The sequence below is a fragment of the Rattus norvegicus genome, chromosome 6, assembly GCF_036323735.1.
Source record: "Rattus norvegicus strain BN/NHsdMcwi chromosome 6, GRCr8, whole genome shotgun sequence".
Taxonomy (NCBI): Eukaryota; Metazoa; Chordata; class Mammalia; order Rodentia; family Muridae; genus Rattus; species Rattus norvegicus.
The window spans coordinates 105541166-105564077 of record NC_086024.1 but is presented as its reverse complement, the minus strand read 5'-3'; the positions used below and the strand labels follow the sequence as shown (position 1 = coordinate 105564077).

Genomic DNA, 22912 nt, shown 5'->3' with positions numbered 1-22912 from the left:
TAAATGTCTATCAATCTCTGATCATAACTCATAATAACCTTCCATCCTAGATAACAATTGTATCACATCAAATGACCAAACCTATCCACCCCACCTTAAGGGACTAGGGCGACGATCTTCAGAAAACTGCTTCCTGCTGAATTGGGGTGAAGAATTCCTATATGGGCCCCACAGAGAAAAAGATGGTTAGTTTGAGAAAAGGCAGCTGAAGCATTTGTTGGCCAATCTGTCTTTCTAGTTTCTGTGCTAGCCCTTTTGAAGTTGATTTGCATGCACAGTTAGGAGAAACCAGTAACTGAGGCAGTCTGTGAATCACCTGGGATGTTTGCTGGGTGAAGACACTGTCTCAGCTCACAAGAGGATTTGCCTAGTCAGATATAAAATTTATAAGGTTCTATTGGTAGCCATATTTTTCAATCCCTGTAGAAACTTAAGCATAACCACATCCCCTTAATACTATTACCAAGTTCACTTCTCCTGTCAACACACCCTTACATTGGTTGGTCTAGTTCCTCAGTTTCTCTTTTTTGACCTTGTACTCTGTCACCTGTATCAATATCTTCCCAAGGAGCAACTACCATATCATTTTCTCATTTGTTGTCCTGGAATTGCGGAAATATGAATTTGAGTACCCCATTTTTGTAAAAGATGCCTTCCCCATAAATTTATGGGTATGTCAGCCACATAATTTCTCAATTTCTCTGTTTTCCCTTCTGGGTCCAAATAGGCACCATCTTATTCATGGTAATTAAGCAATTTCTATAAATTGTATCTAAAGTGGCCAATCTGGATCCCAAGACTTTTGGGAAAGTAAACTAACATCAGCTCCTGTATCTTCCACTCCTCCTATGTTGACACCTGCATTTGGACAATCTGGGTCTCTGATCATAGACCTTTATGCCAGAGCACACCTTCCCCAGTGCTTCCAAAGGCCCCTGTTCATGCCACAGGAGCAGCCTTGCTCCTGATGTAGGGAAATAACTCAGCAATTCTATGCCCTTCCTCCCCTTTAGCAGGTTTTATTTCTTCCTTGGGATCCCCATCTACTACATCTGGAAGACCATGAGTCCTTGAGCAGTGAATCCACTTCTTCCCAAGATTACTCCCACTGTCCCTGAGGGGAAGGAACCACACCCACCAGTCCTTAACTTAACAACATTCCTCTTTGGGGATAATGAAAGAGGAATCTGTGGCCAGATCCTAAGCTACACTTCCTTCTGCAGACACGTCTAAGATCAGAAACACATAATGCTTCATACGTCCAGACTGACGAAAAGGAAAACGTTAATTGTTTGCTCTGGGGACTCAGCCTGACAGGCCCCTTGATGTTGCCTGTAGTTTTACAATCATTACCTCCTAAGCCCAGGCCTAAGGCCAATGCTACCAGCCCCTCCTGCCTTTCCTCTTCATCCACCATTCTTAGTTATGGGATTGTCCTCTGCCAACCCTAACCTGGCCTCTTTCTCTACACATCACTGCTCTGGGGGTTCTTGCCACCAGCTTGCCTCTGAGCCCTTTGACTCTGGGGACAAAAGACACAGGGCTGGAGGTATTGCACAGAGGTTAAGAGCACTGACTGCTCTTCCAGCATTTCTGACTTTTAATTTCCAGCAACCACATGGCTGCTCACAACCAGCTGTAATGGGATGTGAGGCCCCCTCTTCTGGTAAGTCTGGTGACAGGGACAGTTCATCCACGTGAAACAAATCTTAAAAAAAAAATCTTCATAATTTGCCTACTAGGCACAATTGCTATGCAAAGATAAGGCAGGCTTTCCAGGTGGGATTTACCAGTTCATTACCTCTGTGTCTCCTACTGCTCTAAACTTGAGGCTTGTTCCACCATTTCCTGCCAAATATCTTTGACAACCCGCCCAAGGCTGCAGACCTTAGCTTTCCCAGAGCCCTTCCATGATTATTGCTATTCGGTCTAAGCTCTACCGCCACAGCTACCTGGTAAAACCAGGTATGCTGTGTCCCACAGTTGCTTGGCGATAGCCAGCTGTGCTCGACAGTAAAAATGTGGGCTGCTTGCCCTGTCTTACCCTCTCTTACTTCTCTTACTCTTTATTCTTCACTGCTCTTGCCCCCTTCCACAGGACACCATGCGAATGCCCGTGGCTGGCCGCCGTTCTGGTCTTCTACTCTTCTCTCATTAACATTCTGCACGTGGAATCATGGTGGGTGGGTGTGTTCTGTCCAGGAACGGGCCAAGATTCAAAATGCTAACATTAAACCGAATCACGGGATTGAACCAGGAACCCTCACATTGGTGCCATGACTCGGTGCACCACGTGAGGATTTTCATCTCCCTGAGCCCATATGGTCTGGCATCCCCGCCACACTGCTACCTTCCGTGAGACAGAGTATAGTTCTTCCTCACCGCATGCCTCTGCTTCTGCAGGGGCTCCCATTCCACCCTAGGCCACCTCTGGCCCGGGGCACGGAGCCTTGGTGAAGATGGATGAAACCATGGACTCCTGAGACAATGCCCCGTTGCCCAAGAATTGCAGTGCAAGCCTCTTCGGCGCGCCTGCCCCGAGACTGCTGCTGAGCGACCTAATGTTGAGTCCTACCTTTACTTCTGCTGCCTCTTCTGTGGGCATCACACGGATTAAATCAAACCAGCTGCCACACGATGTTAGCCATCAGACCACTAACACCTGCTGACTGCGGGGGGAATCAGGACTTACATGTCTCCAGCAGGCCTCCGCATCGCCATGATGCCCTGCGTATTGCTGCCCACCAAGCAGAGCACCCTCTTCAAGCACATGCTGGTGAGAGGTACCTACTCCACCTCTGTATGCTTTACCTCAGAGTTTGACTTTCCATGGGGTACACATGGTTTCAGGGGAGCGTTCGTGCACTTGGAGCTACCCATGCTGCCTCTGGGGATAGAGCCTTTCACTGAGCCTCTTTCTGGACATTTTCCCTTGGGTGAGACTTTCTCCTTTTGAGACGGATTAATGCCAGGCCAGGCCTCTATAGAATGCTCACTGGCCCAGGAGCACTGACTCTAAATCTACTCCCAGCACTGCACTGGTCGGGGCAATTAATCCCTATTCTCACACATGGGTCTCTATGACTTCGCTGCCTGTCCCCACTTCCTGGGATGTTTTGGACTAATTTATACTAACCAGAAAACAGTATCTCTTTCTGCCCCATTACCAGGCCTCCCTCTTCTCCCTATTTTTTTTTTTTGGTTGTTTTTTTCGGGGCTGGGGACCGAACCCAGGGCCTTGTGCTTCCTAGGTAAGCGCTCTACCACTGAGCTAAATCCCCAGCCCCCTCTTCTCCCTTCTTTATTGCTGTAGTTCCTGGTTTGTGAAAAGCAGGTCCAACCCCATTCTTCAGGAACCTTGTCTGGGAAGAATGCTTTCCCACGCATGTGTGGCCCCGAACAACCTTGTACAAGCAAGCTCTCCCTCTCTCTCTCCAGGACTTTGATCCAGCGTGCTCACACTGCCAGCCAAGCACAGTGCCTCAGCTGTGCACACCACTTTCCCAGCTCCCTGTCAATGCACACACTTGCTTCTCCCTTGCTCTGCAGATCTTAAAGAATGTAAACTTTTATAAGCTACAGGAAATACTCAGACCTACCTCTTATGAACCAAAGACTCCACTCAGAGAAGTTCATCTGCCTAAAGATCCCACTTACTACCTATTCCTAAGGGTGGGAGTCCTCTGGGTTTCAAGTGTACATCTAAGAAAAAGTTTTCTTTTCTCCCAAACGCACTTAATCTTATTCTCTGCCTATAATAAACATATATGTGTGTTACAGCATCTTTTCAAGTCCAGATACTTACTACACCCAGGACAGCTCCAGAGATGGGACCTCTAGATGTTACAATCTCCTCTTACAGACACAGACACTCATATTGGACCTGTTTCTTCTGACCCATCCTCAGACGGTTCCACAGACCATGGACAACAGGGAGACAGCCAACTCTAGGACTGGACAATCTTCAGCATACCATTTTTCTAGGTTCCCTAGAGACATGTCACCACAGAGCAAGCAGGAAGTAGAAGAGTTTACGAGAACACAATTCCTGCTTCACCATGACCACGAATTTTTTTTAATTAAACCAAACTGGGGAATGTTGGTATTCTGTCTAAGCTCAAAGAGCATAGCTACGTGGGAACAGCCAGGTATGCTCTACCCCTCAAATGCCTGGCAACAGCCTGACACTCTAATAGGGGCTGCTTGCATTGTCTTACCCTCTCTTACTTATCTTACTCTGTTCTTCACTGCTCTTCCCCCCTTACAAATCACTCCCCCTCCATGTGTCCATGGCTGACTGCCTTTCTGCTCTTCTTCTCTCATTTAACCACTTCAGGTGGAACCATGGTGGCTTGGAGTGTTCTGACAGGGCGCAGGCCATGATTTGAAACCATAACAATTATTATGTCCTCCTTTGTCCAAAGAGACAGACAGACAGAAACTCAGAGAAGATGAAGATGAAGCAGATCCACGTGGCTCTTAGACTGCCAATCCTGTGACTGATGTCTACCCTTTGCACAGAGGCTGCAGTAGCCTGAAAGCCTCTGTAGCTCACAGTAACCAGAACCTGCCCCTAACTAGCTACAATTACCCTATTCTCTAGAATCAATGCACCAGTCTTTTTAAACTGCACCCTTTAGCCTTACACTTTCTCCAGTTATGAGCAAATGGACCAGAATTGAAACATCAAGCATTTTGATTCCTGATATTCTAGCCAACTTTTGCCCTATGATATTTGCATTATACTACTGAACCAACACCAGTGGTTTCCCTTATCCATTCATGTCCCATTCTTTCTGTCTGTCTCTTCAGACAAAGGAGGACATAATTGTTAGGGTTTCGAATTTTGGCCTGTGCCCTCACAGAACACGCCAAGCCATCATGGTTCCATGTGAAGAGGTTAAATGAGAGAAGAGTAGAAGATAAGATAGGTGGCTGGCCATGGACATATGGTGGGAGGGATGGGGAAGGGGAAAGAGCAGCAAAGAACAAAGAGCAAGAGAAGTAAGAGAGGGTAAGACAGGGCAAGCAGCCCCTTTTCTAGTGTCAAGCATAGCTGGCTATTGCCAGGCAACTGTGGGTAGTGCATACCTGGCTGTTCCCATGCAGCTGTGCTCTTTGAGCTTAGACAGAACACCAACATTCTGCCATTTTGGTTTAATTAAAAAATAGTAGACTCAATGATGAAGCAGGAATTGGGTTGTGATCTCTGACTTACTTCCTGTTTGCTTTCCGACAATGTGTCTCTTAAACTTAAAAAGATGGGTGTGGGGTTATTTGTTCAGTCTAGAGTTTGCTGTCTCCCTGTTGTTCATGGTCTATAGAACCATCCAAGTATAGGTCAGAAGGAACAGGTCCAATAGAAGCATCTGTGTCTGTGAGAGGAGATTGGAACATATGGAGGTCTCTTCTATGGAGCTGTCCTGGGTGTAGTAATTGCCTGGACTTGGCAAGATGCTGAAACACACACTTATTATAGGAAGAGAATAAGATTAAGCGCGTTTGGGAGAAAACTTTTTCTTAGATGTACATTTGAAACCCAGAGGACTTCCACCCTTTGGAATAGGCAGTAAGTGGGATCTTCAGGGAGACGTACTTATCCGAGTGCAGTCTATTTGGTCCATAAGAGGTAGGTCTGAGTGTTTCCTGTAGATTAGAAATTTACCTTCTTTGAGATCTGCAGAGCAAAGGAGAAGCAAGAGTGTACATGCACACACAACTGGGACACTGATGTGCACAGATGAGGCACTGTGCTTTGGTGGCAGAGTGAGCACGAAGGAGCAAAGTCCTGGACAAAAAGAGAGACCTTACTTGTACAAGGGTCTTAGTGGTCAGACACATGTGGGAATGCAGGCCTCACACACAGGGTTCCTGCAGAAAGGGGTCAGACTGGATTTTCACAGGCACAAACCAGGACCTACAGCAACAAAGAAAAGAGAAGAGGGAGACCTGGGTATGGGCCAGACAGAGACATTGTTTTCTGGTTAGTGTAAATTACATCCCAGGACATGGGGACAGGCAGTGAAGAACTAGAGACCCATGGGTGAGAATAGGGATTAATTGCCCTGACTTGAGCCGGGTCTAAAGTTAGAGCCAGTGCTCCTGAGCCAGAGAGCAGCCTTCCAGGTCTAGGCTGGCATTAATCTGTCTCAAAAGGAGAAAGTAGGTCTCACCCAAGTGAAAAGGTCCTAGAAAGGGAGGCTCCATGAAAGGATCTATCCCCAGAAGCAGCACAGCTAGCTCTCCAAGCTCAAGAATGGTCTCCTGAAACCATTCCCGTGTTCACAGGGAAAGTGAAGCCCTGAGGTAAAGAAAGTGCACAGAGGTTGAGTAAGTACCGCTCACCAGCACATGCTGAAGAGGGCCCTCTAGTGGGTGGACAGCTAAGAGCAGGGGGCATCATGGCAATGGGGAAGCCTGAGGAGTGTTATAAGTCCTGAAGGCTCCCAGCAGCCAGCAGGTGGTGGTCTAATGTAGATGGTGAAGCAGCAGCTCTGATCGATTCCCTCTGATACTTGCAGAAGCCACAGAAGTTTTAATGACAGTGCCCATCAGCAGGATGCTCATTGGCAATATCTGGTTATGTGCACAGAAGTGGCATATATCTCCATTGTTCCTTGCCACAGCCAGTTTGAGTGCATAACCCATGGCAAGCAAGTGTGACTGGGCCCGGCCCAGAGTGGACTGCGGGCAATGTGGTGATAGGGCAGGAGTGCATGGTTCATCCATCTTGGCCGATGCTCTGAGTCCCTGGCCCTAGGCGGCCAGAGCAGGCTGTGGGCTGCCTTGGGCAGCAGAGGCATGCAGTGGGAAAGGCCTGTCCTCTACCCCTGAGTTGGTGGCAGGGTGGTGGGAGCATCAGGGCATGTGAGCAAGGGGAAATCAGAATCCTCACTCAGGACATCCGTGTGAACAGCATCAATGTTAGGGTTCCTGTTTCAATCCCAGGTTTCAGCACCCATGTTAGGGTTTAGAATCTCAGCCCCTACCCATACAAAACACACCCAGCCACCATGGTTCCACGTGGGGAACTCTAGTGAGAGGAGAGTAGAGGAGCAGACAGGCAGCTGGCATGGGCATGTCTATGGTGGGATGGTGAAGGGATTAAGAGAAGTAAGAGAGGGAAAGCAGCCCTGGTTATTCTGTCAAGCACAGCTGGCCCTTGCAGGGAACTGTAGGGCAGAGCTTACCTGGCTGTTCCCAGGTAGCTGTGTGGGTTTAGCTTAGACAGAAACAAACAATAATCATGGAAGGGCTCTGGGAAAGCTAAGGTCTGCAACCTAAAAGGGTGGTCAAAAATATTTGGCAGGAGATGGTGGAACAAGCCTCAAGTTTAGAGAAGGGGAGACACAGAGGTAATGAACTGGTAACTCCCACCTGGACGGCCTGCCTTATCTTTGCATAACAACTGTGCCCAGTAAACAAATTTGAAGTCTTTTTTTTTTTTTAAATTATTGCACGTGAGTATACTCTCCCTGTCTTCAACCACACCAGAAGAGGGCACCAGATCCCATTCTAGATGGTTGTGAGCAACCATGTGGTTGCTGGAAATTAAAAGTGAGAAATTGAGTCAGATGATGGCCGGGAATTGAGTCAGGACCTCTGGAAGAGCAGTCAGTGCTCTTAACCCGTGAGCCATCTCTCCAACCCTGTGTCTTTAGTCCAAGGATTCAAAGGTCTCAGAGTCAAGCTGGTGGCAAGAACTCCCTGAGCTGGTGGAGAACGAGGCCAGGTTAGGTTTGGAAGGAGCCATTCCCTGAGCTAAGCATGGTGGAAGAAGAGGAAAGGCGGGAGGGGTCGGTAGCTTTGGCTGCAGGCCTGGGCTAAGATGGTGCTCATTTTATAACTACAGGCAACACTGAGGGGCCTGTCAGCTAGAGGATACGCAGCAGACAGTGCGAGTCATTTTCCTTTTGGTCAGTCAGGACATTCCAAGCATTAGGTATTTCTAATCTTATACACAGCTGCTCATGGAAGGTTAGCTTTGGATCTGGCCACAGATTCCTCTTACATTATCCCCAAAAGTCGAATGTTGTAAGCTAACCACTGGTGTGGATGGTCCCTTCTGTTCATGTACTTGGGGATAATCTTGGGAAGAAGTGGATTCACTTCTCAAGGACTTATGGTCTATCCAGGTGTAGCAGATAGGATTGCATGAAGTAAATGAAACCTTAGGTGAGATAGGGGATAGAACTGCTCAGCTATTTCCCTACATGAGTAGCAAGGCCACTCCTGTGGAATGAACAGGGGCTTTTGGGAGCGCTGGGAGGCATGTGCTCTGGCACACAGGTCTATGATCAGAGACCCCGATTGTCCAAATATGGGTGTGGACATAGAAGGGTTTTTCATAGAGGAGCTGATGTTAGTTTACTTTCCCAAAGGTCTGAAATCCAGATTGGCCACCTCAGGTTTTGACACAATTCATAGGAATTGGTAAATTATCGAGAATAGGGTGGTATCCAATGGATTGCATGTGTGGAACCTGAAGGGCAAAAATGGAAATTGAGACACTATGTGGCTGACATACATGTAAACCTGCATCGGGAAGTGTTGTTTTGCAATAACTGGGTACTCAAAATATTGAAATATCTGAAAGGCCAACCAATATAACAATGTGTTGATAGTGGAATGGAAACCGGCAATACTATTAAGGGGATGTGCTTATGTGTATGCATCTACAGAGAATCAAAAACATTGCTACGAACAGAACTTTGTAAAGATCATATCTGCCTGGGAAAAACCTGTTTTCTGCTGAGACAGTGTCTTCACCCAGCAAACAGCCCAGGTGACTCACAGAGTCACAGAGTGTGTCAGTTACTGGTTTCTCCTAACTGTGCAGGCAAATCAACTTCAAAAGTGCTAGCCCAGAAACAAAACCAGATAGGGCAACAAATGCCACAGCTATGTTTTCCCAAACTAACCATTTTTTTCTCCTATGGGGCCCATACAGGAGTTATTCACCCCAATTCAGCAGGAAGCAGTTTTCTGAAGATCATCGCCCTAGTCCCTTAAGGTGGGGTGGATAGATTTGGTCATTTGATGTGATAAAATTGTTATCTAGGATGGAAGGTTTTTCTTTTTTTTTTTTATCATGAGAGATCGATAAAATACTTAAAGTCATTCTGTTTGCTCCACCTGGACATTCTTCAGTAAAGACACTGCATGAATTGGTTTGCCTCACATAGAATTGTTGAACTCAACTTGTGATAAAGCTGCCGTGGAGAGAAGCTCACCCAAGAACTGCTTGTATAGTTCCTGCAGCAGCTTGTCACCTCTGTGGCCTGACCTCAGTTCGGTGGCCAGCCTCGTGATGTTTTAGGATTACTACAGCTGCCTGCTGTCTGCTTACTGGCAGGACTGGAGTGTGGCTGCTGGCTTCTGCCTCTTTTCTGCCTGCCTGGAGGACTGGTCTGCAGCTGCTGAGTCCTGTTTGGTGTTTGCTCTGGGACCGAACAGCTGCCCAAGGAGAGGGAGCTCAATACCAGAGAACTAGTGTTGAGCAGGTCCACTTCCCCACATCCTAATAACTTTTCTCTTTCACTGCATCTGCTCTATTGTGGGCTAGAGGAGAGCTTAAGAGGAGGTTTCAAAACATTTATGCCTACAGGTGGCACCCATCATGACTTAGGCATAACAGGTAACTCTGCTTCTCATGTGGTAGAAGAAACTGTAGATTCTGAGGGGTGAGCAATGTTACTGAAGGAAGTTGGTAAAATGGCAGCTACAGTTGCTGGGTGCTATCCTACTGTGTAACTAGAAGATTTTGTTTTGTTTTGTTTCTGCTTTGTATGTTCAAATTCTCTTCTGAAAGTTTGGAGGGAAGGTCAAAAACTCAGATGGTTCACTCAATTCTCTTCTGCTAGAAAGGACTGCAGACTTGGCTATGCATGTAGAGTTTTTGACTAGAAGTGGAAATGCTTGGAAGGCAAAACGGCAGAGGGAGAAGAAGGCTCAGGCTTGGTGAATGAGACTGGTAATGTACCCCATGATGAAAAGGGGAAATAGACTGGAGGGGAAGGAGCCGCCCTGCCCTGCTCCCCGTGCTTTCACTACCAGGTGCCCAAATGCCTCAGGGAGACAGGGGCTGGGAAGAGCAGGAGGTAGCACAGGCACAAAAGGGTTAGTGTGTGAGTGAGTGCACTCCCACAAGATTTTGTTAGGCCTGCAGAAACGCATGCATCCTTCCCAGCGTCTCTGCACCATGTGCCTGCTTCTGATGCTATTCCTGCCAATGAGGTGACCTGGTGACTGATAGAAATGCTAGATTTTAAAGCAGTTTGAAGAATCTATTGTTTTGTATCATTTATACTCTTACTCTATCAAAGAAACCCTAAATAACTAGGCCACAGCATGAGGTGATCCCACAAGTCTGGAAGGGGTTGTTGTCACCTGGTTAACAACTTCAGTGGTTTTTGAGGCAGGGGCATGAAGCTACAGAACCAGCCATTGTGATTAACAAGTGGAATAACTGTTACTAAAGACCAGCTGCTGGGTGATGGGCGTTAGGATGCCTTACAGGAGCAAAGCAAATCTGATGGTGTAAATGTACAATGTTATTTTACAACTTTATGAGCTTGGGGTCTGGTTGCAGAATCTGGGGGAAAATCGACCTCTTTTACCAAAATAGGGTTCTGGAGAATCATTTACAGAATTCTTACAGAGGTTGAGATCAGCTGTGAATAGAGCTATATCAGACTCTGAAACCAGACAGTCCTTGATGCAAATATTGGCCTTCAGGAATGCAAACAGGGAATGTAAGGGAGCAATTGGTCCATTGATAGTAACTAGAACCCTTATACATGAATGGATAAGGGAAACCACTGGTGTTGGTTCAGTAGTATAATGCAAATATCATAGGGCAAAAGTTGGCTAGAATATCAGGAATCAAAATGCTTGATGTTTCAATTCTGGTCCATTTGGTCATAACTGGAGAAAGTGTAAGGCTAAAGGATGCAGTTTAAAAAGACTGGTGCATATATTCTAGAGAATACGGTAATTGTAGCTAGGAAGGGGCAGGTTCTGGTTACTGTGAGCTACAGAGGCTTTCAGGCTACTGCAGCCTCTGTGCAAAGGGTAGACATCAGTCACAGGATTGGCAGTCTAAGAGCCACATGGATCTGCTTCATCTTCATCTTCTCTGAGTTTCTGTCTGTCTGTCTCTTTGGACAAAGGAGGACATAATAATTGTTATGGTTTCAAATCATGGCCTGCGCCCTGTAAGAATACTCCAAGCCACCATGGTTCCACCTGAAGTGGTTAAATGAGAGAAGAAGAGCAGAAAGGCAGTCAGCCATGGACACATGGAGGGGGAGTGATTTGTAAGGGGGGAAGAGCAGTGAAGAACAGAGTAAGATAAGTAAGAGAGGGTAAGACAGTGCAAGCAGCCCTTTTAGAGTGTCAGGCTGTTGCCAGGCATTTGAGGGGTAGAGCATACCTGGCTGTTCCCACGTAGCTATGCTCTTTGAGCTTAGACAGAATACCAACATTCCCCAGTTTGGTTTAATTAAAAAAAAAAAAAATTCGTGGTGATGGTGAAGCAGGAATTGTGCTGTCGTAAACTCTTACTACTTCCTGCTTGCTCTGTGGTGACATGTCTCTAGGGAACCTAGAAAAATGGTATGCTGAAGATTGTACAGTCCTAGAGTTGGCTGTCTCCCTGTTGTCCATGGTCTGTGGAACCGTCTGAGGATAGGTCAGAAGGAACAGGTCCAATATGAGTGTCTGTGTCTGTAAGAGGAGATTGTAACATCTAGAGGTCCCGTCTCTGGAGCTGTCCTGGGTGTAGTAAGTATCTGGACTTGAAAAGATGCTATAGCACACATATATGTTTATTATAGGCAGAGAATAAGATTAAGTGCGTTTGGGAGAAAAGAAAACTTTTTCTTAGATGTACACTTGAAACCCAGAGGACTCCCACCCTTAGGAATAGGTAGTAAGTGGGATCTTTAGGCAGATGAACTTCTCTGAGTGGAGTCTTTGGTTCATAAGAGGTAGGTCTGAGTATTTCCTGTAGCTTATAAAAGTTTACATTCTTTAAGATCTGCAGAGCAAGGGAGAAGCAAGTGTGTGCATTGACAGGGAGCTGGGAAAGTGGTGTGCACAGCTGAGGCACTGTGCTTGGCTGGCAGTGTGAGCACGCTGGATCAAAGTCCTGGAGAGAGAGAGGGAGAGCTTGCTTGTACAAGGTTGTTCGGGGCCACACATGCGTGGGAAAGCATTCTTCCCAGACAAGGTTCCTGAAGAATGGGGTTGGACCTGCTTTTCACAAACCAGGAACTACAGCAATAAAGAAGGGAGAAGAGGGAGGCCTGGGAATGGGGCAGAAAGAGATACTGTTTTCTGGTTAGTGTAAATTAGTCCAAAACATCCCAGGAAATGGGGACAGGCAGCGAAGACCTAGAAACCCATGTGTGAGAATAGGGATTAATTGCCCCGACCAGTGCAGTGCTGGGGGTAGACTTAGAGCCAGTGCTCCTGGGCCAGTGAGCATTCTATAGAGGCCTGGCCTGGCATTAATCCGTCTCAAAAAGAGAAAGTCTCACTCAAGGGAAAATGTCCAGAAAGAGGCTCAGTGAAAGGCTCTATGCCCAGAGGCAGCATGGGTAGCTCCAAGCTCACGAACGCTCCCCTGAAACCATGTGTACCCCATGGAAAGTCAAGCTCTGAGGTAAAGCTTATAGAGGTGGAGTAGGTACCTCTCACCAACATGTGCTTGAAGAGGGCGCTCTGCTTGGTGGGCAGCTATACGCAGGGCATCATGGCGATGCGGAGGCCTGCTGGAGATGTGTAAGTCCTGAGTCCCCCCGCAGTCAGCAGGTGTTAGTGGTCTGATGGCTAACATCGTGTGGCAGCTGGTTTGATTTAATCCGTGTGATGCCCACAGAAGAGGCAGCAGAAGTAAAGGTAGGACTCAACATTCGGACACTCAGCAGCAGTCTTGGGGCATGCGCGCCGAAGAGGCTTGCACTGCAATTCTTGGGCAACGGGGCATTGTCTCAGGAGTCCATGGTTTCATCCATCTTCACCAAGGCTCCGTGTCCCGGGCCAGAGTTGGCCCAGGATGGAATGGGGGCCCCTGCAGAAGCAGAGGCATGCGGTGAGGAAGAACTATACTCTGTCTCATGGAAGGCAGCAGTGCGGCGGGGATGCCAGACCATATGGGCTCAGGGAGATGAAAATCCTCACGTGGTGCATCCGAGTCATGGCACCAATGTGAGGGTTCCTGGTTCAATCCCGTGATTCGGTTTAATGTTAGCATTTTGAATCTTGGCCCGTTCCTGGACAGAACACACCCACCCACCATGATTCCACGTGCAGAATGTTAATGAGAGAAGAGTAGAAGACCAGAACGGCGGCCAGCCACGGGCATTCGCATGGTGTCCTGTGGAAGGGGGCAAGAGCAGTGAAGAATAAAGGGTAAGAGAAGTAAGAGAGGGTAAGACAGGGCAAGCGGCCCACATTTTTACTGTCGGGCACAACTGGCTATCGCCAGGCAACTGTGGGACACAGCATACCTGGTTTTACCAGGTAGCTGTGGGGGTAGAGCTTAGACCGAATAGCAATAATCATGGAAGGGCTCTGGGAAAGCTAAGGTCTGCAGCCTTGGGCGGGTCGTCAAAGATATTTGGCAGGAAATGGTGGAACAAGCCTCAAGTTTAGAGCAGTAGGAGACACAGAGGTAATGAACTGGTCAATCCCACCTGGAAAGCCTGCCTTATCTTTGCATAGCAATTGTGCCTAGTAGGCAAATTATTTAGTTTGTTTTTTTTTTTAAGATTAGTTTCACGTGCATGCACTGTCCTGTCACCGGACACACCAGAAATGGGCCTCACATCCCATTACAGCTGGTTGTGAGCAGCCATGTGGTTGCTGGAAATTAAAAGTCAGAAACTCTGGAAGAGCAGTCAGTGCTCTTAACCTCTGTGCAATACCTCCAGCCCTGTGTCTTTTGTCCCCAGAGTCAAAGGGCTCAGAGGCAAGCTGGTGGCAAGAACCCCCAGAGCAGTGATGTGTAGAGAAAGAGGCCAGGTTAGGGTTGGCAGAGGACAATCCCATAGCTAAGAATGGTGGAAGAAGAGGAAAGGCAGGAGGGGCTGGTAGCATTGGCCTTAGGCCTGGGCTTAGGAGGTAATGATTGTTAAACTACAGGCAACATCAAGGGACCTGTCAGCCCGAGTCCCCAGAGGAAACAATTAACGTTTTCTTTTTGGTCAGTCTGGACGAATGAAGCATTATGTGTTTCTGATCTTATATGTGGCTGCAGAAGGAAGTGTAGCTTAGGATCTGGCCACAGATTCCTCTTTCATTATCCCCAAAGAGGAATGTTGTTAAGTTAAGGACTGGTGGGTGAGGTCATAGCTTATGGTAACAATTGGCTTGAAAGGTTGTTCTTCAAAATACCCTTGCATGAGAAAGACAGGGGAAGGTTTGCATTCTCCCTTCCTAGTTCGAATAATAGTGATCCCCTAAAGAGAAAATTGCAAAGTTTGTCCAAAGGGAATGTTAAATAGTCCAACTTTGTCATATTTTTGTGTAACAACCATTCACAATTATTTGTAAGCAATTCCCTCCATCTCTCATTTACCATTTTACGGAAGACATGCTGTTGGCTGATTCTGATAAAGATGGGTTAGGGAACATGGTAAAACAAAAGATTCTACTATACTTGGGATTACAGATTGCTCCAGAAAAAATAAAGGGGAGACCCACTAGTTATCTGGGTTATAAAGTCCAACAAACAATTCAACCACCAAAGATACAGATCTGTAGGGACCAGTTGGGTACCCTTCATGATTTTCCCCAGATGCTGGATGAGTAAATCTTCTGTTCTAGGCCTTGCTATGTGCATGATCATAAGGAATGCAGTTACATGATGCATACACTCTCCACCATTCACAGAATACATGAAGCCTTGCTCATTGACTCCTCTTCATCATCGGAGCCGGGCTGCTCCTTCCACACTTTCACTGGGCAATGATGTAGACTGCAACTGTGAAAGCAGAGGAGACACAGTAGCTGCCCGGCTCAGCTATGGTTCTCACTCCAGAGTCGGATGGCAAGTGCTAGTCCACAGCTGGGTGGATTACACTGTGTTCCCTTCAAATTTAAGCTTTGTATCTTCAGATCCAGGAGAGCCACCACCAATTTCAAGCAGATCCATGCTGAAACCAACTTCTCATTCTATGTCAAAGACACAGCGGGTGTGTGATGCTGCCTGCATGAAGGTCTCAGGGTCAGTACATCTACTGCCCTCATGGAAGCTGATGGTCTTTTGCCTGTTCCATGAGAAGCCTGCTGGTTTTAAGTGTGGCACCAAACTTGACATTGAGGTGACCAAAGGCTCTGGAAGTGTCAACGTCCATATGTAAAACCAACTTTGCCTTTGGATGTGCTCTGGTGACTTTGATTAATTCAATTTCACTGACAAGGTCCTAATGTGGACTCCATTAGTGGAGGCATACTTGACTTGAGACACTTGTTTACAAGGATTTGCATAGGTAAAGCTCTCTGGGGGCACCCAAGCCTCTACACCAACTGAATGCCACTCTTGCTTGCACAGTCAAATCCTCTCCCACATGCAGCTAGAGCTCTGCTGTCGTTCCACTTGTCTGTGGAAGGGAGTCACAAGGCAAGAGCTTTTAGCCACCTCAGATGCTGCTTTAGAATCTCTTCGAGGTCTTATTGTCAGGGAAGAGTTCTTTTTTTTTTTTTCTTTTTTTTTTTCTTTTTTTCTTTTGCTGTAGAATGTCCTTGGCAGTAAAGCCTTCCTCAAGGATATGGCAACCAAAGTTTTCCTTAGTAAAGCTGCTCATGGTTCTTGATATGCCTGCGGAAAACAGCACTGGGTCATTGCTGGACAGACCCAAGGTGAGGACTGCACCAGACCCTGAGGATCATCCAGCCATTTGCTGATGCTGATCCTAGGTGGCGCCAATCCTCTGGCTAGGGTTGCTGTTGGTGATGTCTGCAGGGTCTGTCCCTCAATATTCTTAATGTTGGTGAAAATGGAATAACATCTCGAAGAGGTTATTGAGAAACCTGAATAACTAGGCCAAGCAATGCAAGGATGTGTTGACATGGGAAGGGAACCCAGTAATAGTATCCAGGGGATGTGTTTATGCTTCTGTATATACAGAATTGAAAACTATGGGTACGAACAGAACCTTTTAAAGTTTAGATCTGACTAATAGAAACCTCTTGTGAGCTGAGACAGTGTCTTCACCAAGCCCAGGTGATTCACAGACTGTGTCAGTTAATGATTCTTCTACCTGTGCATGCAAATCAACTTCAAAAGGGCTAGCACAGAAACTAGAAAGACAGATTGGGCAACCAATGCTACAGCTACCTTTTCTCAAACTAACCATTTTTTTCTCCCTTGGGGCCCATACAGGAATTGTTCACCCCAATTTAGCAGGAAGCAGTTTTATGAAGATCGTCACCCTAGTCACTTAATGTGCGGTGTATAGGTTTGGTCATTTAATGTGATATAATTGTTATCTAGGATGAAAGGTTATTATTGGTTATGACCAGGGATTGATAAACATTTAAAAATCATTTTATTTGAATTATTATATATTAGAAATTTAATGTATTTTTTAATTATGTTCTTAGAAATTTCAGATATTTGTCTTACCATTACATATGCAAAGCTATTTAAGTTTTTGTTTGCATTATATTTTGATGGAAATTTTAAATTGTTCTGAAGTACCATACGGAACCTAAGGTGGTTCTTTAAATACTGTATATTGATACAACCATGAGGTTTTGTTAAGTATTTATCTATTCTATACATGTGGCTTTTACTGAAAATATGATGGTTTTTACATTAATTCCCATTGCTTGTAGCTCACTAATGATAGGAAAAAAGGGACAATTCTTAAAGAAACAGGGAGATATGAAGAGGAAACTTCTAGGTCATTTTGCCAAATGATTTGCTCAGGCACACAGGTAAAAGGATGTCTTGCTAAGGAAACACACCATAGACTTCTCCTGAAGCAGACACAGGTGAAAGGCTGTTTGGATATAGCAGACAGGTAAAAGGACTCCTGATGAAGGAGTGTAAATCTGACCCCACAGACTGTGGGAGATGAGCACTGAGCTTTGGTTTGCTCCACCTGGCCATTCTTCAGTAAGGACACTGCATGTATTGGTTCCCCTTACATAGCGTGGTTGAGCTCAACCTGTGATAAAGCTGCCATGGAGAGAAGCTCGCCCAAGAACTGCTCGTGAGGTTCCAGCAGCAGCTTGTCACCTCTGTGCCCTGACCTCAGGTCGGTGGCCAGCCTGGTGGTTTCTTCGGGATTGAAGTACAGCTGCCTGGTGTCTGCTTGCTGGCAGGACTGGACTGTGGCTGCTGGTTCGATCCTGTTTTCTGCCTGCCTAGAGGACTGGTCTGCGGCTGCTGAGTTGTATTTGGTGTTTGCTCTGGGATTGAACAGCTGCCCAAGGAGATGGAGCTCAATCCAGAGAAAGACTGCTGAGCAGGTCCACTTCCCCACATCCTAATGACTTTTCTCTGCCACTGCATCTGCTCTGTGGTGGGCTAGAGGAGAGCTTAAGAGGAGGTTTCTAAACATTTATGCCTACAGGTGGCACCCAAAGTGCCTTAGGCATAATGGGTAACTCTGCTCCTAATGTGGTAGAGGGAACTGTAGATTCTCAGGGGTGAGCAATGTTACTGAAGGAAGTGGATAAAATGGCAGCTACAGTTGCTGGGTGCTATCCTACTGTGTAACTGGAGGAGATTTTTGATTTTGCTTTGTATGTTCATAAACTATTCTGGAAGTTTGGAGTGAAAGCTGAAAACTCAAAGTTCACTCAATTCTCTTCTGCTAGAAAAGATGACAGACTTGACTATGCACGTAGAGTTTGTGACTAGAATTTGAAATGCTTGGAAAGAAGAGCCAAGCAGAGAACAATGTTCAGGCTCGGTGAATGAGACTGGGAATGTCCCCATGATGAAAAGGGGAAAGAAATAGACTGGAAGGGAAAGTGCAGCCCTGCCGTGCTCCCTGTGCTTTCACTACCAGGTGCCCAAATGCCTCAGGGAGACAAGGGGCTGGGAAGAGCAGGGGGCAGCACAGGCACAAAAGGATGATGTGTGAGTGAGTGCACTCCCACAAGATTTTCTTGGGCCTGCAGAAACGCATGCATCCTTCCCAGTGTCTCTATAGCATGTGCCTGCTACTGATGCTATTCCTGACAGTGACCTCACCTGGTGACTGGTGGAAATGCCAGATTTTGAAGCATTTTAAAAATCAACTATTTTCCATCATTACCATAATTGTTAGGAAGTAGTAACAACTCCAGAGGTATCGACTTTTTTATATGAGACACATTTATTATGGAACATTAAAAAATGATCCAGATGACTGTTTAAAATACATAAACCCCACAATTCTATACATAAAGACCGAAGAGCATGCAGATACTCTGGGCTGGAGAGCCATGTCTGTTCCTGGTCAATCACTTCTGAAAAGTTCTCAAATATTGAAATCCAAAGCAAATGAATTGGCTTGACATGATTCAAAAAGTAAAATATAAACGTAAGGGCATTAAAACCAAGGCAAGAATTAGTCTCCAATCCTCATTCCTGGAGAGTAACTGAGAGCAGGTGTAGGTGTGTGCCCTGTCTGTGTGTATATTCACACAGAATCAGGCCAAAAGTCAAGGGAGCGGCGTGTACACACATATGTGAAGCCCCGAATGCCGTCAAAAGGATGTAGAACGTCTATCATCCTTCTGTCTCAAGAACAGCACATTTCCAACCCTAGGCATCCCTTAGAAGGGACCAGTACCGAGGACAGGAGGGTGAGTTCAGACCATGCTGTTCTCACAGCATCCACTGCATCAGAGGCGTCCATATCAGTCTTCGGGCTATAAGAACATCTTAATTTTCATGGCTTTTATATTTCCATTTTCATCTTCTTCATCATTGGCTCAGTCCCTATTCTTGGCAAACATTTTCCCAATTGTTCCTTCCAAAGTCTCATATCTTCTTGCCATTTCTTCCTCCGGCACGTCAGCCTCTACAGACTCCTCCTCTTCTGCCGCCGCCACACTGTTCCTGGAATTCATCTGAAGCAATAACTTCTCAACTTCAGGATTAAAGCCTCTGAAAGGCATCCTTCCATAGAGAAGATCTTCACACAGGGAGAAGCTCTGCTCTTCTATGATGAAGCTCTCCTTCTCCTTCAACTCCGGCAAATCCAGGTACCATTGCTCATCCCTGATCGTCTTCCGTTCCTCCTCTTCTAGCTGTTTCTGGTTTTCCGAGTCCAGGCCCCTCTGCATGAACTTCATGCGCAGCAGGTTTGTGGATAACTTCGTCTTCTGCTCCGACGCCATGTTGGATACATTTTCAGAGGCTTCCTGCTGTACTGCGCTTGCGCAGGGTCAAGAGGAGAGCAAGATGTTGTGTTCTGTGCTAACTTTTTATTCTGATGTAAACAAGATGGGGATGGCAGGATGTAAGTCAGATAAAATAAGCATGGTGGTCAAAAGTCCACATCACTTCAGAAGTCAGAATTGCATGCTATCCTTATGGTATTGGAATATCCTGAACCTCTTAAGGTAATTACTGATTCGTTGAATGCAGGGTTATTTTGCCTATAGGGACTGTTGAATTTGTCCCTGATAACAATGAATTAACTTTATTCAAATGCAACAGGCCATCAGAATTAGAAATTATCCATTACATATCATACATATTTGGTTTTCTTTCTGTTTGTTTTGTAAAAAGTTTATTGGTGATGACTCAGAAAAGGGTGTGGGGTGGGAAGGCTGAAGTCGTGCTACGTGGGCCGCACCTCATCTTCCTGCTGCGTCTGCGCCATCAGCTGCCGTCACTCAGTGGCCTGACGCATGCCCATCATGACCAGACTCTTATATTCCCTTTCTGACAACACTGAGCCCTTCGACAGTCCTGGGGGACTGGGGTCCACCGTGCCCTGGGGCTGTCCCTCCAACCAGGAAACCTTCAGAGGGTTGTCAGCCAGGCCCACTTCATTTCTGATGGCCAGCTCCGCAGCTCTGACAGTTGCAATCTCCACTATGACATTGCCTGGCTTCCTTCCGGAAACTACCAAGTTGAGAACCTCCCCATACTTATGTAAAACCCTCAGGAGGACATCTCTGGAGTAGCCCCCTTGGGACTCATCCTCCTTCTTGCACGTCCACTTAAGCTTTAGTTTGGGGGTTCTTTTGCCTTTTCTATTTTCTGTTCTTCCTCTCAGCCTCTGTTCTCGGTCCTGGCGGATCTGCTCCTGGATCAGCCATTGCTGCTCTTCCAACTGACTGGAACCCTCTTCTCGTAATCGAGCCATCTCCTGCTCTAGTGTGGTGGTGTTCATGCTCTCCTCCTCTTCCTCAGTACCCTGGGCCTGGGCCTCCCACTCCCTGGCCTCCAGGTCGAGCTTCAGTTTCTTCCTGTTCTCGTCAAGTCTCTGGGTCCTCTCTGCAGCCTGCTTCCTGGCTTTCCTCTCCTTGTCATAGGCAGCCCTGGCTGCATCATCAGTCAGTACCTCCAAGGCCTGGGACAGCTTGTGGAAGAGTTCAGCTGCTCTGGGGTTATCTAGATTTTTATCTGGGTGGCAGGAGTGTGCTTTTTGTCTGTAGCCCTTCTTCACCTCTTTGTCTGTCGCCTTCTCTTCAACGCCCTGCAGCACGTAGAGTTCCATTTGTACTAGCACTTTGATCACTGCCATGATTCTGAAAGAATAAAGATTTTAAACTATCCCCCACTGACCCTGCTGTGAGGAGAAGTGCACCTCACACTGAAGCACCTCATATAACATGTTTTGGGGATGTAGCCTGTCTATAGCCATCACAAATCATCTGGCTTCGATAAGGCCTGACTCAAAGTCCTGAGAAAAAAGAGAATTAGGGTCAACTTGCCCCAGAAGCAGGGTGGCCTAGAGTTGAACTGAGCCCAAGTTACAAACCAATGAAATTGCTTTCTGTGACTGTTGCCAACTACCTATGTAATTTTCCCTATAAATACCTTCCCCTAATAGGGCTTAGGGTTGACTCCTCTGTCTCCTGTGTAAGATATGTGTTGTTCCCAGAGCTCTAGTTCCTCAAATATCCCTCTTGTTTATTACATCAAGACTCGTTTCTCATGAGTTCTTGGGGGGTTGCGTTGTCTCGAGATTTGAGTGGGGGTCTTCCCCACCCCATGGTCTTTCATTTAGGGGCTCGTCCGGGATCTCGCAACCACCCACAACTTCAAAGACCTTCTTGGAGGTAAGGGGGTCCCCAATTGTGTCTGAGTGTGCGCCCGCTGTCTGTGTCTCTGTTCTGGTTCTGCTTAGTATCTGCAAAGCGCTTTGGTTTCGCAGCCGCTTTCTGGAGCTGTAAAGCTCAGAAGCTGTGGTCAACAGACGTGTCGGGAGGACCACAAGCTGCACCCTGAGGGATGCTTCAGGGCAACAGGAGAGCCAGGGATGCCTGGTGGTCTCCTATTGGGTAGAAGAGGTTCTGTGTTCCTCTTGGAAGAGAACCTTCAAAGACCTCTTCATCTGAAACTGCTTTTGGCTGGTGCCTGTGGACTAGGCACAGCAGTTGTTGTCTGGATATTGTGGTTTCTTTGTGTTGTCTGTTGTTTGTCTGTTTAGTGTTTTTTTGTGATGATAGGACAGACAGTAATGACTCCCGTAAGCCTGATGTTAGATTATTAGACAAGTTAGGGACAGAGCACATAATATGTCAGTTGAAGTTAAGAAGGGAAAGTGGCAGACTTTGTGTACCTCTGAGTGGCCAACTTTCAGTGTCGGCTGGCCCCCAGAGGGCTCTTTTGACCTGACTATGATTCTTTGTTAAAGCTATTGTTTTTCAGGAAAAACTGGGAGCACACCTGGACCAGAAACCTTACATCTAGGTCTGGCAAAACCCGGTTCAAAATCCTCAGTACCCTCTGCTCCTCCTAAGATCTATCCTGAGGTGGGGGAGCCTCCTGAATGGCCAGCTCCTCCCCCGTATTTATGCCCCATTTCCTCCCCAGCAGCCTTATGACCTCTGCTCCACAGGAAGAAGAAGCGGGGAGTGGGTTTTCGGCTACAGGTACCCGAAGCTGCAGGGCTTGGAGCCCCACAGAGCCTGACTCAACAGTAGCCTCGCCTTTGTGCACTTATGCTGTCCAACCTCCTGAATCCTCTGCCCCTCTGGAGGTCCGGCCCAGGGGATGCAAAGTTGGCTAGCACTCACCCCTGACTCCTCTACTGGCCAGATTCTTGTTTTTCCCTTGCGGGCTTATAGACCTCCCCCTGGTCCAGGCAATGGGATGCAGCCCCTTCAGTATTGGCCTTTCTCCTCCTCTGATCTTTATAACTGAAAACTTAATCACGGAACTATTTACTTTATTTGTCAAAGAGTTTTACTTGGTCCTCTTGGTGCTTAACTTAGAAGTTAAAAATAATTTGCTTGAGAAAAATGGTTTTCTGCCAGTGAGTTTTATCTTTCTCTCTTGAGCCTCCTTCCCAAGGAGAGATTCTCCTCCCTTTGCTCCACTTGTCCAGTCTAGCTGCTGTTAACAGTCGTGTATGAAGGACTCCAAGTTAGCGAGTGACCCTGTCTGAAGCAGGCATTATCAGAACCTAAAAGCTTTATCTTAGATCCTGAAGAAAAATTCTCCCTGTTGCTTAAACATTCACAGCTTCTAAGGAAGGGACAGCGCAGAGTAGGGAAGTGTGGGGCTGATGGGCAAGCAAGCTGCAGGCTGTGCATGGGCAGGGGCCTGAGCCAGCTGGAAAAGAGTTTCAAGGTAAAGGGTCGGTTGGCCAGGGCTGATGCTTTGACAACAAAAAGAGTGCATTAAGAGAACTTTCTTTGAGAGAGCCTGCCTCCCTCCCCTTATCCCCTGGCCCTATTCTAAGAGAAGAGTCTGTCTACATGGACAGTGCCTTTGATCCTATCC

General features: G+C 46.7%; 2 protein-coding genes and 1 pseudogene across 2 annotated transcripts; 1 reads left to right on the top strand and 2 right to left on the bottom strand.

The window, feature by feature from the left end:
* LOC134479151 (ornithine decarboxylase-like) overlaps positions 1–22912 on the top strand; it is a 104853-nt pseudogene that overhangs the window by 56630 nt on the left and 25311 nt on the right.
* On the bottom strand, positions 18940–19675 carry LOC134479439 (M-phase phosphoprotein 6-like). The gene has a single exon (XM_063262791.1). The coding sequence runs from the start codon at positions 19345–19347 to the stop codon at positions 18940–18942; it is 408 nt and encodes a 135-aa protein (XP_063118861.1). The 5' UTR covers positions 19348–19675.
* On the bottom strand, positions 19845–20705 carry LOC134479431 (dnaJ homolog subfamily C member 17-like). Its single transcript, XM_063262785.1, has one exon. The coding sequence runs from the start codon at positions 20703–20705 to the stop codon at positions 19845–19847; it is 861 nt and encodes a 286-aa protein (XP_063118855.1).

Coding starts and splice junctions, on each gene's coding strand:
- LOC134479439 (XM_063262791.1), bottom strand. CDS start 19,347: ATGGCGTCGGAGCAGAAGACGAAGTTATCCACAAACCTGCTGCGCATG.
- LOC134479431 (XM_063262785.1), bottom strand. CDS start 20,705: ATGGCAGTGATCAAAGTGCTAGTACAAATGGAACTCTACGTGCTGCAG.